This window comes from Nyctibius grandis, chromosome 5, assembly GCF_013368605.1.
Source record: "Nyctibius grandis isolate bNycGra1 chromosome 5, bNycGra1.pri, whole genome shotgun sequence".
Lineage (NCBI taxonomy): Eukaryota > Metazoa > Chordata > Aves > Nyctibiiformes > Nyctibiidae > Nyctibius > Nyctibius grandis.
This window is the reverse complement of record NC_090662.1, coordinates 67,122,464-67,139,953: the sequence shown is the minus strand read 5'-3', so window position 1 is coordinate 67,139,953 and position 17,490 is coordinate 67,122,464. Positions and strand designations below refer to the sequence as shown.

At 39.7% G+C, this 17,490-nt stretch overlaps 1 protein-coding gene across 1 annotated transcript in view; it reads right to left on the bottom strand.

The window, feature by feature from the left end:
• Positions 1 to 697: 697 nt before the first annotated feature.
• Positions 698 to 17,490, bottom strand: part of KIAA1549 (KIAA1549 ortholog) — a 165,410-nt gene continuing 148,617 nt past the window's right edge. The window contains 5 exon segments of the mRNA XM_068401723.1: positions 698 to 3,879; positions 9,018 to 9,172; positions 11,031 to 11,176; positions 15,633 to 15,685; positions 16,734 to 16,967. Of these exon segments, the coding sequence (XP_068257824.1) occupies positions 3,625 to 3,879; positions 9,018 to 9,172; positions 11,031 to 11,176; positions 15,633 to 15,685; positions 16,734 to 16,967 (843 nt within the window). The 3' untranslated portion in view covers positions 698 to 3,624.

Here is a 17,490-nt window from a genome sequence, read left to right as displayed (position 1 = left end):
ATTGCAAAGGGTCAGTGAAATGCCACTTACTGCTCGTAAGTGTGCATATTTAACATTATGAGTGAGTCCAGCACCTACGCAACTCACTCCTCCTAAAAGCAAGGTTTTCTTTCCTGAGTCACATGCCCACAGTCACTGACAGGACCATGTGTTACATCCTGGTAGAGAATATTTTATAGTAATGAAGTGTGCCCTGCCTTTCAAACTGAGTGTATGGAAAAATAATTGTAAAATTCCACTTAGCTCCGAAGACAATCAAGAAGCAGGCTAGAGGTCTGCATTTTGGCCATGGAAAGGAAAAGCAAACCAATCAAGCTAAATTACATAGCCCTCTTCTTGCCAAGTTCTTCTATATGCCAAACTAAACACAGACTAAACACAAATGTCAAGGAAAATTGTGAAGAAACAGAAGAGCCTAAGGATTCCATGAACCAGATGGTTTAGTCATGGAAATGGATGTAACTGTTGGTAACAGCTTTCTGTGCCTGTACCAACTTCTCATCTGATCAGTGTTTTCAGAAACTGGTAGATGCATTAACAGATACTTAAATTCAGGATACTTTAAGTTTCAGAAGAAAAGGTTTTGGTTCCCCCCCCCCCCCCCCGCCTTTTAATAGGGCAATAAAAAAAAATGGCAAAAGAGCTCAAGCACATGGGGATGCAGAAGCTTACAGATTTTTTTTCCCTAAATTCCCAGGTGGAAACACACATTTTGGCACATGCATTCCACAGAGTCCCTTTGTAGCACATGAAAAACCCAGCTTATCCTGTAGCTGCAGAAAGTAAAGTGTGGGTCTCCCTTGTTAAGACCATCCTTGGAACTGGTGTCTTATGTGTTACTTTTCTTACTATATGTAGATACAGACTATGCCATACCATTTTTTGTGAACAGTGGATCAGGTCTCCAGCCAGTTTGAGAACCTAACTTCCAAACACAGCTTTCCGACTTCTTATACTTGACTCTGTCCTTCCCTGTGAACTTGTAAGGTTTTAAAGAGAGATTTTTGCATCAGAAAGCCTCTTTTATTTACCAGTATATATTTGTCCTGTACATGTTCTTCGTAAGATTTGGGACTGAAAAGAAAAAAGACATTCTTCCCAACATAAAAAGATGGAATATCATACTAGCATCACCATCACTAGCAAAAATGAGGAAGAAATGACTTAAGTACCTCTAACTTTCAAAGCTCGTATTTCATATTCCTTCTTAAAGCTGGAACCAGCAGCCAGACAACAAACTTACTTTCTAGAAGCCCACATTTTCTTGAAATGAAGTCACAGTAATGTGCTAATATTATAAGCACTGGCCTCTGACCTCACTGCAGAATTAAGCTGGAGAAGGACGTGGGCTATGAAAGAAGATGGTTTTAATGGGAACACTTAAGAACAGTCAGTCTTCAGAACTGTCAACAAGACCAAATGAACATTGCCCGATACACTCTTCATTCTGCAAAACCTGATATTTTGCAGAAGTATTGGCAACATTCTTGTTTACAAACTTGGCAGAAAATAAATGTTTTTAAAAATTTTTATCCTAGAAGTGATTATCACACAAAAAGGTTAAAAAATTCAAAACATAATAACGTGTTGGTACTGCTGTTCACAACCATGCTGATTCAAACCTCAACCAGTGCCCATGAGGGCTTTAAGTATTGGCCAGGGAAATGGAAGTTAATTTAGACTGCTTCGCTACAGTAAGTCCCTCAAAACAATTTTATACAGCCTTTTAATGATCACGGGTAAACAGAAAAATAACTGAGCTTCCTAACAAAGAGGGGAAACATACCACCTTTTTTTCCCACATCAGTGAGCAGCCAGTTGCTTCCTAGTTTTGGCTTTGGCAATGAATATTATGTACATACTTCATGAACAAGGTATGTAGGGTTCTTCCATGGTGTCCTCCTACCTGTTTTCATTTCAGCCCAAGTCAGTCCTGTCACAGTTATTGAACTGTGCACTGGAATCAGGAACAGATTTGGTAGCCAAAGACCACCATACCGGTGTTATAGACCTGTATTTTCCCAATGCCATTTCTACCCCAGTAAGTGAGGCAAATGCAGCCCTACCCTGACCTACTGCCTAGTGATCTCTTTGGTGGACTACTGTTCCTTAGACCTTTTACGACTACCACCTACTAGTGCCTGAAATACTCCCACTGTAGCACCAATAGTTTTGCTTTTCATTTTTCTAGGGCAAGGCTCCCAAGCCTCCTCACAAACACTGAGCTTACCCTCTATCTGCGTGCCAGTTTGTTAGCTTTAGTTCAGTCTGATCTTAAAATAAAAACACTCCAACAAATCATGACTTAAGTAAAATTTCCATATGTATTATGTCAGTTACAGTTATGCAATGGCCAAATATTAGTAAATTCGTAGCTAATATTAAATTAAAACTGGAAAAAACAGCGACAAACAGTTCCATGGCACATACCATTCTTACCATGGGGATAATGCTTACCCTTTGTCCAAATGGACAGTGGAAACAAGTATAAATATAGAAACTGTCTCAAAACTGCAAATCTAAGCCTATGTTAATGCTCTAAACTGTCACTGACTTTCACTAAAATTATTCAGATCCAAACATAAGCAATGATTTAGGACATCAATTTATAACGTAATGCTGGTGACCCTGTACCAGTCAGGCTGGATTGGTTTCTGTCCACAAAGCAAACTACAGAGTGGCAATATTTTATCGCTGGTCTTGCAAGAGCATTTAGTATGTAAATATATTTTTTAAAGATATACATACATATTTCCCCAAATTCAACTGTGTCTGAGTATTCTCTCCCAGTTTTCAATAATTTCTAAACAAAATAAATACCGAGCCCTTTCTGTTTGGATGCTTTGCTTTGTTTTTCCAGCCTGAATGAGTCTACAGATATTTTCTTAGTTATACAAGGCCAATGTTTCACTTCGCAAACATTGAAGATGAAGGAACACTTGAAGCTTCAGCACCAGAAGGAAAACAAGGAAGAGTGCAGAGGGTAGCTCCATTCAGAAGCACAGAGCTATAACAATTATTGTTCCAGTTTGTTCCAAGTAGTTCATAAAGACTTTTATTCTAAGTAGTCCCATTGTTCCTGACAACCAAAGCGATTCTTATGTGGGATCACACCTTCAACACCCTTGAGCTGATACAGTTTGTAATCTTGCAGAACAGCAACACAAACCAGTTCCCCATAAGCACTGGAGAAATCAGAATACTTGTAATCTCCTGCAAAATGTTATCTCAGTTTATTCCAACTTCCACTTACTACCTTAGAAAAAGGAGTCCACCATACTTGGGAGTTTGTTCCTGTGATTTTTTTTTTTGTTGCTGGAGTGTTGACTTCTTAACCTAAGGTTTTATTTATTTGTTAGGCTGAATGAGAGTAGGGAGAGAAGAGGAGCACCGTAATATTAGCAGATTAATTAATATTACTTGTGATGACACTGATGATTTTCCCTGTTTGTCCCCCATCTCTCTTTACTATCCTCATTTTGCTGCCTTTTTCATTTTTTTTTCCAGAGTGATATCAACAGAGCTGTGAAAGTTCATTCTTTTGAAAGAACAACATTGCTGATTCCCTCTAAGTCTTTGCTTCCATAGGAAGCAGATACCTGGCAGAATTGCAAGCGAACTAAATCAACTATGGAAGTTTTGCACTGTTGTCTGTTTCTGAGAAAGTCGTAGAAGTTCTTCTCTAATTGCTTTGATAAGAGAGGCTGAAGAGTGACCTGGCTGGAGGTCCTCAGTGGAACTGGTGGTGTAGCAAAGGCCCTGGCCCTGAAGGCTGTTGTGTGGAAGCTGAGCAGGGGGTGCTGAAGGCTGCCTGGCTGAAGTCCTCGGCATCTGGAATACTGGTGAGGAGGAATATTCTTGGTGTCCATGCATATGCGTCTGGAAAAAGGTAGAAAGCATTATTGTACTTTCTGAACAAACGTGATAATCCCAGAAAAGACAAGAAAGCAAAAAGGCAAAGAACAGAGGGAAAGCAGCATGGAGATGCTTCTATCTGCTGCCACTGTTCTTCCGTTGTATGAATGAGCGATTCCTCTTATGGAGCACAAAACAACAAGTGTACACAAAATTGCTGAACTGCCTCAAGGGATTTTCAAAATCTTTTTGACCATCCATTAAAAAGTCTGATCCCCTTTCTAATCTATGGTATGTTTAGATACTGAAGTGGAAGGAGGTGGAGAGAAAAACTACAAAACTGGAAGTCAACAGAATTGGCTTCTCTTTCCTTGCCTTGCCATCAACTTCCTAAAAGACAACAGGAGAATCACTCTCTTCCTGGCTGTCATTTCTCCATATTATCTATAAATAGAGATGCTACTACTTTCCCCTTCCCCTTCTCTGCCTGGCTTGCCTGTTCAGACTGTAAACTTGTGAGGACCCTGTGACTGACCAGTGCCCAGGAAAAATACTGTCAACAAAAGAAGCAGTAGGAGAAAATTACTCAAATCAGAAAGATTAGATCGTTCTACACTCAACAGCTGTTTTACATATCTGAGAAACTCTATCCCAGCTTAGGGACAATCATTGTTTCAGGGCAGAAAGGGGTTAACACTGCATTTGTTCAGTAACATACATTTTCTAACAAAACAAGAGAGAAACAAAACAGAAGCCTGAGTTTATGGGCTTGTCTATCTGGAAGAAAATTTGCTTACACTAAAACAAAGCATGAATTTACAGTACACTAGATGACTGCACTGACTCCTGGTATGGACACAAACGATGTACATTTCAAAAATCTAAATTCCAGCTGACATCCCTAAAACAAGTGTTTCCTCTTGCCTCGTATTGCTGAAGGCTGAGAGGCAGCCAGAAGAAAACACTGGACACAAAGGACTTGAACACACCCTGCCGAACACACAACTGGGAGCAAAGCAGCGTAATCCCCTTTCAAAGGGTCTGCGCTGGGGACGAGGAGCAGCTAGCTGCAGCAAGTTCAGATCACAGTGGTCACGATTTAGTGAGCACTCCCTTTCTCCATGGATAAACCTCAAGTAATAGCAGGGAGAGCAATCTGATGAGGGAATAAAGGACAGCAAGGTGAGCTAGAAGAGGATTTGGGGGCGAGTGGGAGGGGAGCGAAGGGATTACAAAGCAGAGCCTGGGAAGGATATGGGGGACCTGGAGTGACTGTGGCAGCAGTGTGCAAAGAACACAAAAGTGCACGAGAGTATGGTCCTTAACATCTCTCATAATATAAATTAACAAAATCTAAACTACTTTGTATAAAGCAGAACTAATAATAGATTCTGGCTGTCTTGCACAGCTCATGTACAGCACTCATCATTTACACAGTTAATTTGGGGAGAGAGATTAAGAGGAAAAGAGGCTTTAACAGAAGAATGATAGGTAAAGAAGGTTTTCCAAGTAACATCCTGTCTTACTTCTTATAAAAGCGAGGCGATTTTAGTATCAGAAAGGAATGAATGGGTCTCTTGATTGTTCAGAATTACTCATTTGGCAGTGAAACCTGAAATGAATTCATACGTGCAGTCTAGAGTTAGCAAACCTGACAAGTGCTCTGTGGGTTTATAGAAAAGAGATGACATAAAAAAATACTAAAAGCAAACATTCCTTGACACATGAGTCTTAACAGCAACCTAAATTACGCCCAGGTTACTTTCACATTAAAATGCATTACGTGATTCAGCTCCTATCTCATACTGCACTGAATTAGCACCATAAGAATGGTTTCTTAAGGGAAGTTAGGAAGAACATCTGATGGCCAGAGTGACTGTGTTTTAACATAAAGGCTATCAAAGTTTTCTTAAATATCTCAGAAAAACAAAAGTGTGTATTTTATGATCTCATATATAACCATCAGAATTAAACAGGTCTGAGAACGTTCAAAACCAGATTGGTTTAGAAACCTGACCTATACTAAACTACAATGGCAAAATAAGGACAGTAAAAAGATTGGAAGAATTTTTGCTGTTTTTTTTTTTAATTTTTAAATCTCTTTACCAACAGAAATAAATGTAGATATATTACATAATATTATATAAGTAACAATATATAGTTTATATAGTATCTATAAATTACATATTTTTATATAGAAACTTCTGTATAATTAACAGAAGTACAAAATAATTGACAAATATCTTTATTGAACCTTCCTTCTTAAGGAATGAAGATTTATGAGATCACATTGTGCATTTGTTAATCTCAGTTTAATAACTGTTGAACTCTGTGGCCAATTTCAACTGAACTGGATGTATAAATACATACACACACATACATGTGTACGTGTATGAACAGACATATATTATACAATTAACAAAAATAGGTAGCTAATTACACATAACCTGATTTGTGCTGTCATTGAATCTGCTTCTGTGTGGCAGAAAGGCCAGGTTAAGTGGTGCTCAGCTGGTCAGCCAGCACACATCTCACAGGGAATAGATAGCTAGGGCACATGAGTCTTGAAGTATGGTGAGATGGTTTAGAGAAACTACGGTAGGCAGCCAGAGTATAAAAATAGAGTAAAAGGATAAGGGTGGCTTGGAGGAAACACTGGAAACCTGGAGGAGACTTGGGAGAACAGTGGAGAGCTATAGGGGATTGCAGATGTATAGGAGGTGATGCCAGGTGGTGGTAGGGAGGTAGAGATATGCAAGACACTACAGATATCTGTAAGAAATCAGGCTTCATTTGCTCTGATGCTCAAATGACCACTTGCTCAGTATTGTATTTTGTGTCAGCTAAGGAAATGCTGTAATTGTCCTGGTGTCCTAGCCCTTCTAGATGGAGAATTGAGGTGAATTGATGGTAACTTGCACACTGGCTTTGGGTCAGGAGCTACAAGTGAGAGGTCGTATTCCAGCGGAAAATCAGGTGTTGATGACAGGAATAACAGGTAAGGATACTGTGAGGAAAAGGGCCATTGCAGGAACACAAATGCAGATCCCTCTTGAGCTTGCAGGTGAGAAGAACGCTCTAGATCTAATCTTCCTAAATGCAGAGTTTAATTTTAGAAATTTGCTCAGAATAAGGGAACAGTAAGATTGTTTGCAAAGGACTGAGTATCACACCATAAGGAACATGACTGTCATTAAGTAAATCCTCCTTTCCAGAAGGAGGAAAGACAAATTTAGAGCTCTGTCCTAGTGAAGGAATCCAAACTCTGAAGGTAATTATTTTAACTACAGAAAACAGAAGACTAGGGCTCATCTAATATTGCTTTTTTTAAAAATTGGAATAATCCTTTGCAAAAAAAAGAAATAATTCCTCATAGGAAAAGGAAAGTGGAGGCACTAGGTGACCTCTCCTGTAACTAAATGACACAATGCTCAGATAGTTTTAGTCCATGATCTCTTTCTTTTGCTTTTTTAAAAAGAAAAGCAAAAGTCACATTGCAGTAACATATGAACTGCAGCAACCAGTGATCAAAAAGTTCTGTGAAAGCTGACGAACTGTTTGAACTCTGATTAATTAAGTCAGCCTGGATTGAGGTGACATGTAGCCATCTGAAATGGTGACTGAAGGTGCAAACTGCAACCAAATCATATAGTGTTGGGCCATGAATATTTGAAAGTTGTGCAAGTGATGTCAAAACCAACTGTTTGTGTAGCATCTCAGATAATGGGTCCCTAAGTAAATTTTCAGTAATATGTTAGCAATTCAAGTAATAAAATACTAAGAAAGTAATGGCTGAACATGCACCTGGGGGACAGAAGGGCAAGGCCTACAAATCTAGAAAAGTAATTTTCAGAAAAGAATGACAAATGATAAGAAGGGGCAATGACTGGTAACCTAGAGATGCCTCAGAAAACAGAACAAGAGAGACACTAAGATCTCTCACGCAAGTGCTCTTCTAGATGTAAACTAAAATTATGATGTTCTTGCACTCAAATACCACAGTTCCAAGCACAGATAGCAAGTTAAATTAGGCAAATACATCTTTCGTCTTTTGACAGTTGAAGTTTTCAAATAGTACCAGTAGAAGTTTTCGAATAGTACCAGTAGAAGTTGTGTCTAGTGTGCCCAGTTCTTATGCTGCTCAAGTGGAGTGGTGGCAGCTCAGTTTCACCAAAATCTAAAGATGAGGCCCATCCTATTGCATTTTCTTTATGTAAAGCCATTTCAAGAACACGCAATACTGCAGAGTATCTTCAAGTAGTGTGAACACACACTGCCCTAAGTATTCAAAAGGAAGAGATCCCTCCTTCCTCCGTCAAGGAAGAAATCAGAAAAATGATAGTTTAAGCAAAGGAGCAAAAGAAGGAGCATAAAGTTGTCACTGTCAAGAGTACTACAATAAAGCTGTCACAGGTCAAGCTGCTTCAGGATGCAAGTACATCAAACACGACTGGCAGCAGGCAGCTGTATCTTTGCTGGAAAGGCCATATACTGTCTTCAGCCTTATTAATCTGGTTGAATCAGAAACGTCAACCTCTAGAAGCACCACTGCCAAGAACATGAAATTACGATGGCTGCCTAGGCAACATTAGTAAACGAATACATATTAATTTACCACATTCTGCTGACTAACGCTAGGAAAATAACTTGTTTAGAAATACCTCTACTGTTTTGTGCACGTATATACCTTATTTTGTTGCCCTGACTCCTGCTGTTGCGCACTGATACAGAAGACAAAAGAACTATACCAATACAAAGTAGGACGGTAGTCTGGGACAATTTAATTCAATGTTTTCTACTTATACTGATCTCAAAATAAAAAGGCATATTTCAAAGAAGAAAATGGAAAGCAGTATCCACCTCTGCTGGAGCTCAGAAGCAGAACTGGGTGAACTACAATTAATGGGTGGAGGCCTCAAGTGAGAAAAGAAAATAAGGTTAGGGTAAAGTGAGAGAAAGCAATTAGAGAGAAGCAAAGGTGAAAAAACAGCAAGCAAAAGTTAGAAGAGCTAACGAGGGTTTGAAGAGCAAAGCAGAGAATGTCAGAGAAGCAACTGAAATTATTCCAGGGGGGAAAAAGTTCCAAACAGTAATGCAGGAAAAAAAATACCCGAACATATCACTACTTTGTAAACTATGCAAATGTGTAACACAGTACTCACTGCATCTCGCCTAGCATATTCATCCTCTCCACGGCACTGGGGCCACCCTGGCCCCCCCGGCTGGCCATGCCCTGCTCTGCCTGAGGGGATCTCCACTTGTTGACCTCCGATCCTGCTAGCAATTCCCACCTGAGTGAGGTGCTGTATCTGAGAACCTTAAAAGCAAATATTGTTTTTTTCATCTTTATACACAGTCAAGTTTGTAGGGCAGACAAATGACAACATAAAACTTTGTTGGAAGCAGGCGACAAGAAGAAAGTGGAGCTTTGTTTCTGTGCAATTAATAGAAAAAATCAGCAGAAAGAAGACTGTCAGTGTAGAATAAAGAAGGAAAAGTTATGTGCATTTTGTGCAGTTCATTTGAGTGTGATTCTTTTCATTGCCGCTGCACTGAAAGAAGAGGTGGAGATATATGCATCTCAGACATGGACTACACTTCATTGCAAATTATGCCAGCCCTTTCCAAACAGAGTTTACTGAAAGTCCTGGCAATGCTTTCATGTAAATTACTTAGCAGCAAAGAGAAGACTTTGCTCCCATGGTACACCTTATTTGCATCACACTGGCAAGACGCTAGCTCTCCAGACTGCTTTCTGTTCCACCTCTGAGAAGAACAAAATACATTACTATATAAGAGTATGGTTCTTTCGGCTTTGCTTTGTGGTTAAATATTAAACGATGCTGTCGTTGACTAACCAGAAGGTCAGAACACACTGTATCTCCTTTCAGCCTGAAAGCTAACCTCTTCCTTTCTCCTTTCCCTTCCCTCCCCTCCTGCTGCTTTCAAACACATGCAAGGATAGACACTACCATTAATTGCAAGAGACATGTAACAACACGACAGCTTCCCTTTTTCCTGAATTTGCTCCCACAGGGAGACAAAATTTATTTTATTATTATTATATTTTATTATTCATTAGAAATGAAACACATTTAATAAACCCACAGATACATAATAGAAAACTCTGTGTGTATGTGTGTGTGTGTACAAAAAAAGGAGGAAAAGATAAAAAACAGTGTGATTTACGTGATGGATAGTTAGGTCACTTTCATACTTTCCTCTCAAAAAAATCCAATATTTGAGAAGTTTGATATTTGCATGTAATTGTGCTGAAAGGAACTAATCATCTGAATTGCCTCCAGACTTTAAAGCACAATATACATAAACATTTAGAGAATAGTGTGAATCAGACAATAAAATAATCATCATTAAACTATAACATTCATTACATCCCTGTCATTCTCATTCATTTAACATTTACAGGGAGATGATAGCAGCTATCAAAATTAGGACTCTGACATGAGTGTATGATCATATTTCCAGTCTTTTTCAACTCCCCAGGAAAAAAATATTTCTCTTGGAGAAAATGAACTGTGGCATTTGCATAAGAATAGAATAGTTTACTCTCAGAATCAGTGTTAGCTGCTTAATTGCCATGTGATGTTAGAATCTTATGATAACATTGATGAGTGCTACAGAAATTATCTCACAATCAAATCAGGGAAGATGATTTCATATGGGACAGCAGCAATAGATAATATCATCAGAAGCTAAAAGATCCTGCTTTTATGCATACATTTCTAGGAAAAGAAATGAGAAATAAAGATGCAGAAAAGTATTAAAAAATTTGTTATTTAGCAGGCTGATTTGGGATGCGTCAGTTAGCTCATTTAGCACAAAAGAAATAGCAGTGGAAAGTTAGCATACACTGTATGCTCTAAATTAAGTAATTTTCCATTCTTAGAGAATGGGTTTTTTTCAAAATACGCTGTATGATAACCAATGCTTATAAGATACTAAGAAGGTGGCAAAGCACTGCCTTTTCCTGCAGGGTCCTACGGATGTAAAGTTAACCTCACTTTGTGATCACTTTTTTTGGCCGTGAAGACAAGGACCACATTTCAAGTGTAGCGGCTGAAGGAGAATGACATCTTAATGGTCACCTCAGTGTAAGAGTAGATGTGGAAAAGGATCAGTTATTTTAGTGCATATTCAACTTAAGTGAGGCGTACCTGCAGTGCTTCCAACTGGTCGTGGCCGTGCCACTGATTGCATTTCCTCTGAGTACATCCCTCTGGAGGAATACTGAACCTCGGGTGGCTGCTGGTCTGGGTGCATTAACTCTGCAGGTTGAAGAAAACCTGGCCCAAAGTTCTGCCTGTGGAAAAGTAAGGACTCAAGATTACAATAAGTGAATTGCCTCATCAGAAGCAGTAATGCAGGTGTCCCTCATACAACAACTCTTTATTATGCGTTTTAATATACATTTTAACCTTAAATGTTAAAGAAAATAATTACATCTGAAAAATATATTCCACCTTCATGACCTGCACTGCACAGGAACAGGAGTAAGAAACTCTAACAAAATTTCACACAAGGGTTTTTCACATGTTGCAGTCTCCCAATCAGAGAAAAAAGCCCACAAATCTTGTTTTCCCTGTGGGGACAAAGGCATCTTAACAAAAAAAAAAAAAAAAAAAAAAAAAAAAAAAAAAGAAAGAAAGAAAGATAAGACTGCAGTAGTGATGTGGCTGCTTACTTTAGCAACACATCTGACTCTTACTCAAGAGTTTCTGGACACACAGTTTTGGTCTAAATCACACCATACAAACTATATTACATGTGTATTTCATGAACAGTTATTATTTCATCAAGCATTCTGGTAATTTTCCAGGAAATGTTCAAAACTTTGCTCTTTAAGATTCATGAAATAACTCAAAGCTGTCATTAGCACGTACGAAGAGATGCAATGTATACTAAAATTAATGTTTCCTATAGTTCAGGCTGGCGCTGGAGTCATTATTGTTATATATTTACTGAAAAGTGTTAACAGAAACTGTCATCAATCTAACTTTATTAATTGTGCCAAGGTAATGGGACTTGTAAAAGAAACCCTATAATTCATTCACAGAACAGGAGTAGAGAAGGAGATGGAAATGCTGGTCTTCCTATGCTTCCTATTAACATATCTTAACCCTGGCATGGAGAGATTATATTTTAAAAGACTGATGGCAGCTGAGTTTTCAAGGATTACTGATTCCTGTCAATATGGTGGAGGTGTGGATGCCCAGACTTCAGGTGCTTAGGTTACTAGGCTAGTCTCTCTTAGACTCCAGGCATGATCAAAGAGACACGCTCCTCAAGAGGCGTTCAAAGCAAAAGATTAGGTTCACTGAACAATTTTCTGCAAGAGCCTCTCACTGGTGAGCATTAAGGAAGTAAAGCACGACAAACACCCTGTCAGGCACATGAAATTACACAAAGTGAGGACTAGGGATGAGTTTTACATGCCTTTTACCACAATAGCACGTAAGCCCTTCCAGGCTATGGACTGTAACCTATCCCATTCCTCAAGACCTCAGTGTTACACCCTTTTGTTCTACAGGAAAATCCCATGACTGCATCTAATTCAAACTATTCTTGATTTGTGCTTTATTTGGAAAACTAGCCACCTTTGTATGACAGCCAGATAGCAAAGAAAGTTGACATCATAATAAATAGCCTAATAAAGCCAAATAAGAGCCTAATAAAGCACAAATAAGTAATTGTAAATTAAAGTACTAGCTACTTGGCGTAGAGTATTAAATGGAGGAGGTAAGGGGATTCAAGCTGCAACAATCCCACTGTGGAAGTGCCAGAATTTCCCCAGCTCCCTTGCATAAAATCCCACCTGTCCACATAGCAGATCCAGAGGAAACCATTTCCAACCAGACTTACAAGCTAGTTAAAATAAATGCCTGAATGGGTAGGTAATGTTTAACAACATCACTTCTGTTATGTTAATCACTGTAACCAGTAAAGCATGTGATCATCTGGCCCTTTATGCCTGCAATGCTGAGCTGGAATCTTGTACCTGAGAAACTACTACAATTCTTTGATGTTGTCTAAAGAAAATATTTTCTCAACATTACTGCAAATGTATTATTTTTGTGCCAATTTTTCAGAGGACAGGAAGTATATCCTTTACTGCTGATGGTTTGTACTTGAAAGGTGCATGTTTAATAACCCATTACCCTCTCAATCTTCTTTATAATATATAGCTACTCTTCAAAGTCAGAGATCAACGTAAGAGTAGAAAAACGGGATACATCTCTGAATCTGTACAATAAAAGCTTTCTAGTGCTTCTTCCTATTTTCAGACTGAGACTCAGCCTTCAATTTATCTTTGCACATTCAAAAAAATTATTAATCTCCAGTTATTCAATTAAGTGAGGAGATACCGCCCCAAAAAATCAATTTTACACCACTAATCCACCGTGGCTAAGTATCTCTATCTCTGCTGCATGATGCAACATTCATTTTGTGGTAAAAGCTGTTCATTGCAGGTTGAGGGAGGTGATTCTGCCCCTCTGCTCCGCTCTCGTGAGACCCCACCTGGAGTACTGCATCCAGCTCTGGGGGCCCCAACATAAGAAGGACATGGAGCTGTTGGAGCAAGTCCAGAGGAGGGCCACAAAGATGATCAGAGAGCTGGAACACCTCTCCTATGAAGACAGGCTGAGAGAGTTGGGGCTTTTCAGCCTGGAGAAGAGAAGGCTCCAGGGAGACCTTCTAGCAGCCTTCCAGTACCTGAACAGGGCCTACAGGAAAGCTGGAGAGGGACTTTTTACAAGGGCAAGTAGTGATAGGATGAGGGGGAATGGTTTTAAACTGAAAGAGGGTAGATTTAGATTAGATATTAGGAAGAAATTCTTTACTGTGAGGGTGGTGAGACACTGGAACAGGTTGCCCAGAGAAGTTGTGGCTGCCCCCTCCCTGGCACTGTTCAAGGCCAGATTGGATGATGCTTTGAGCAACCTGGTCTAGAGTAAAGGTGTCCCTGCCCATGGCAGGGGGGTTGGAACTAGATGATCTTTAAGGTCCCTTCCAACCCAAACCATTCTATGATATGATTGTGCCTCTATGTTTGCCTAGCTGTTATGTGACCTAGGTCTTTTACATTTATTTTTTTTTACCCAGGTTGTTTCCACCCCATTAAAGATGCTGACGGCATTGTACAGAGAAGGGAACAGTACAGTCACCCAACTATTATTCCATGCATTGGATATTTAAGTCAATGGACTATGACACTGATACATGGCACCTAATCATACTGACCTCAGGTTATTTTTCCTTCCTCTAATTGGTGCACTGTCTCTATCAATTTGTTTATCATTACCTTCTGAATTTGAGCATAACCCCCACTCCACAACCATGACAACTCTTCCCTTGTTTTATATTGACCAAGCTTTAGGAAACCTTCTGTTTTAATGAAAATGTAAAGGAATTCTTCCTGTTAAGGCCAATGACCTTGCAAATTGTAAACTCAATCTGCCAGCACTGGCAGAGCCAGAATTTGAACTATTAATAACAATGTCATTAATTTTTAACTTACAGAAATCCAGAGTGTCTATGCCAAAGGCTGATAAACTTTTGAACAAAAAAATATGTTGCAAAGACACTATCTTGCTCAGGTGTATTAACATGAGTTACAGCACTTTCATTATTATTTTATCACATTTTCCCTGAATGCATAACAGGCCAAAGAGAAAATCCTCAATAAGAAACAATTGGTTATGCTTTCTGTTGGCAGTTTCAAAACTCATAATCTTCAGGGTAACCTACATTACAAAAAATACGCTGCATGTCATACTGTGTGCCATTTCATGTATGCTCCACGCACACTGAAACTGTCACCTTCAGTCAAGACCTAAGTAAGAAAATGTGGTTAGAGATGACTCCTCTTCTAGTTAGTCCTTTCAAAATCAAGTTGCAGAAAAATGGATAAAGTTGGATAAAGGAAAGTTCATCATATCCATTTTACCATCAAGTTTCCAAGGCAGTGAAGACTTCAGGTGAAATCTAATGAATGACACTGATACCAATGGGATTTCATATCACATGGTGAGCTCTAAGAAGATAATGAGAGAGCAGCACAAGGCCACCTTTTCACCACCTTGGCTGCAGCAGCTTGGACAGGGTGAGACAAGTCTGATCACAGTGGGTACCATGACTCAAGAGTCCAGCTTCACGTGTAGTTAAAACACAGACACCAAACATGGAATTAACAGTCACATGGACAACTGTTTTCTTCTCTTTACATTATTCTACCACAGCAAGGCCAGGAGAAGATGGAAAATTTGCTCTTCCCCCCAGTTTTATAATAATAGGCCTGCATAGCAGGCTTTCCCTGTGAGGGTCACCATGCTCTGTAATTTGTTCTCAACTTGGTTAAAAACAGAATGAATCTGTTAGTCACCTGCAAGCTCTTGTGAGTGAGTGTGGCCCTGAGGCTACAGAAACAAGATGAATGTGAGAGTATTGGGAGAATTACATGCATCTGAGTAACTGTTTCAGGCTCTCTAAAAGCTGAAACTCAGTGGTTTACTCAGTATTTGGAAGGATATCTCTATAGCCATGGGGCTAGAAACACATTTCTTTTAAATGGATGCTTGGATTCCATACAGCATGCATATGTCATTCATGCTACATAAATAAATTACACAGGCTGGATCTGGACTCCTGTTACTTCTCATTTATATGGTACTTTGCATAGTAATATACCAGCGCCAGTAAGAACTCTGGAGGAATTTCAAGGAAAAGAATAAATGATAATTCTGTCAGTGAAAAGCTACCTTGGTAGGAGACCTGGTGCTGTTGGCGGAGTCATTCCAAATTCCACGTATCTCTGTCAGAAGAATGAAAAAAAAAAAACAACAAAAAAAAACAAATTAAAATTGAAATGCATACCCTGGGAAGTCCACTGTCAGCCTTTTAAGTGATGAATGGCAGAGATCGCTAGGCCTGTATGTGTGACTTGATTGCAACCATGAGAGCTCAGTTTTACAAATCAAGCAGCACAAGAAGATCTGGGAATCACTGCTACAGTGGGCTAGCAGCCTTTTCTGTCTGATCAGAGCCTTTACTTAATTTAAAAACCTTTCAAAAAAAACTTTCTCTCACTTGCAGAAGATCAAGGGCTGCTCCAACGTCTACTTAGCTTAAAACTTTCAGCAAACTAAGCCTTGCATTTGGAAATCTCTTTATACCTCAACCAGCACCAGACTGTAGCATAGAGACCCCAGGGCTCGGACTCAACAGTCCAATAGCGTTATGAAACTTCTACTGAATTGTTGTGGAACTCGAGATGACCTGAAAGATTATCCATGTGTCTCAGTGCTCCATAAAATTCAAAAAATCATACACAGAAATACTGCTTTCCTATCCCTCACCTCCTGAAAGTATTTGGCGCCCTGCTAAAAAATATGACCTAAGACCAACACATCCTTTTTTTCATTGTCAAATATGAACTAGCACATATATTTTAAAAAAATAAGGTTTTACTCTTGGACATAACAAGACTGATCTGTGAAAGACCATAACTTAGAAGAATGGAAAAGTTATCCTAAAGGAGGATAACTCCTATCTTCTCTTGTGGTTGGGATGGAAAAAGGGAAAATAATCCAAACAGCTTAAAAAGCAAGTTCACCATCTTGGATGGTCATTTTTGAATCTTCCTGGTTGCAGAAACTGTTCCACTTTTCTGATAAGTCCTGACATCAAGGGCACAGTAACAGTGACCATGGCTCAACTGGTGCAAACTACCTGCCCAGAAAAGCCTTTTAAATTGCTTCACTCACATTAAATGGGTTGTTTACTGTCTGAGTTGGACCATAAGGTGATCCCCACTGGGTGCATGTGGTTCCCCTCCCTGCTCGAGCAGGAGTGTTGTTTACCGGCTGTCCTGCAGAGACCCCGGGTGGTGTGACGGCCGTGGAATTGGCTGCTTGGCTACTGGGAGCCACCAGTGCAAAAGCATCATCCAGCAGCGAATGCATGGTTTGCCGAGCCTCTTCAATGGATGGCTGTGGTGGGACGTACTGGGAGACTGGGTGGGAAGGCAAGCCGGGGAACTTCCCCAGATCAGCTGAAGATGATGTCTGAGGTTCAGGAGGCAAGTCTGGATCAGACTGGAAGAGATGGAAAGAAGGTGAAGGGCAGCCAGAGAGAAGATCTAACCAGCCAGCTTCCAAGCCCTTGTGGGCCTTAAGTCTGAGCAACATTTTCTTTGCCAGAACCACAAAGAGATAAATGACAAGTGCTGGTGCTGGACAAAACCTGCCCCTTACCCTCCCCACTTCTGCATGCACATATGCATGCACATACGTGACACCAGCTGTTCAAATACTTCATTCAGCGTGATTTGAATGACTTGATCTCAGGTAAGACAGTGGAGCTTTGTGCGGGAGTTACTCAGCTATAGAAGAAATCTTGTGGTTTGCAAGCATATAACCAAGTCATGCAGAGAGTGTTTACTCCACCCAGAAAAAGACAATCAGCTCTGTCTACATCTTTGACTTCTCTGCAGCTTTTGCAGTTCCAATAAATTAATTCAGTCTTTAGTTTACAACTGACCACATCAGCAGTGATATTAAGCAATTACTACCTCCTAGAAAAATACACAAAGGGAGCTGTTAAGCAACTAAGTGGTTA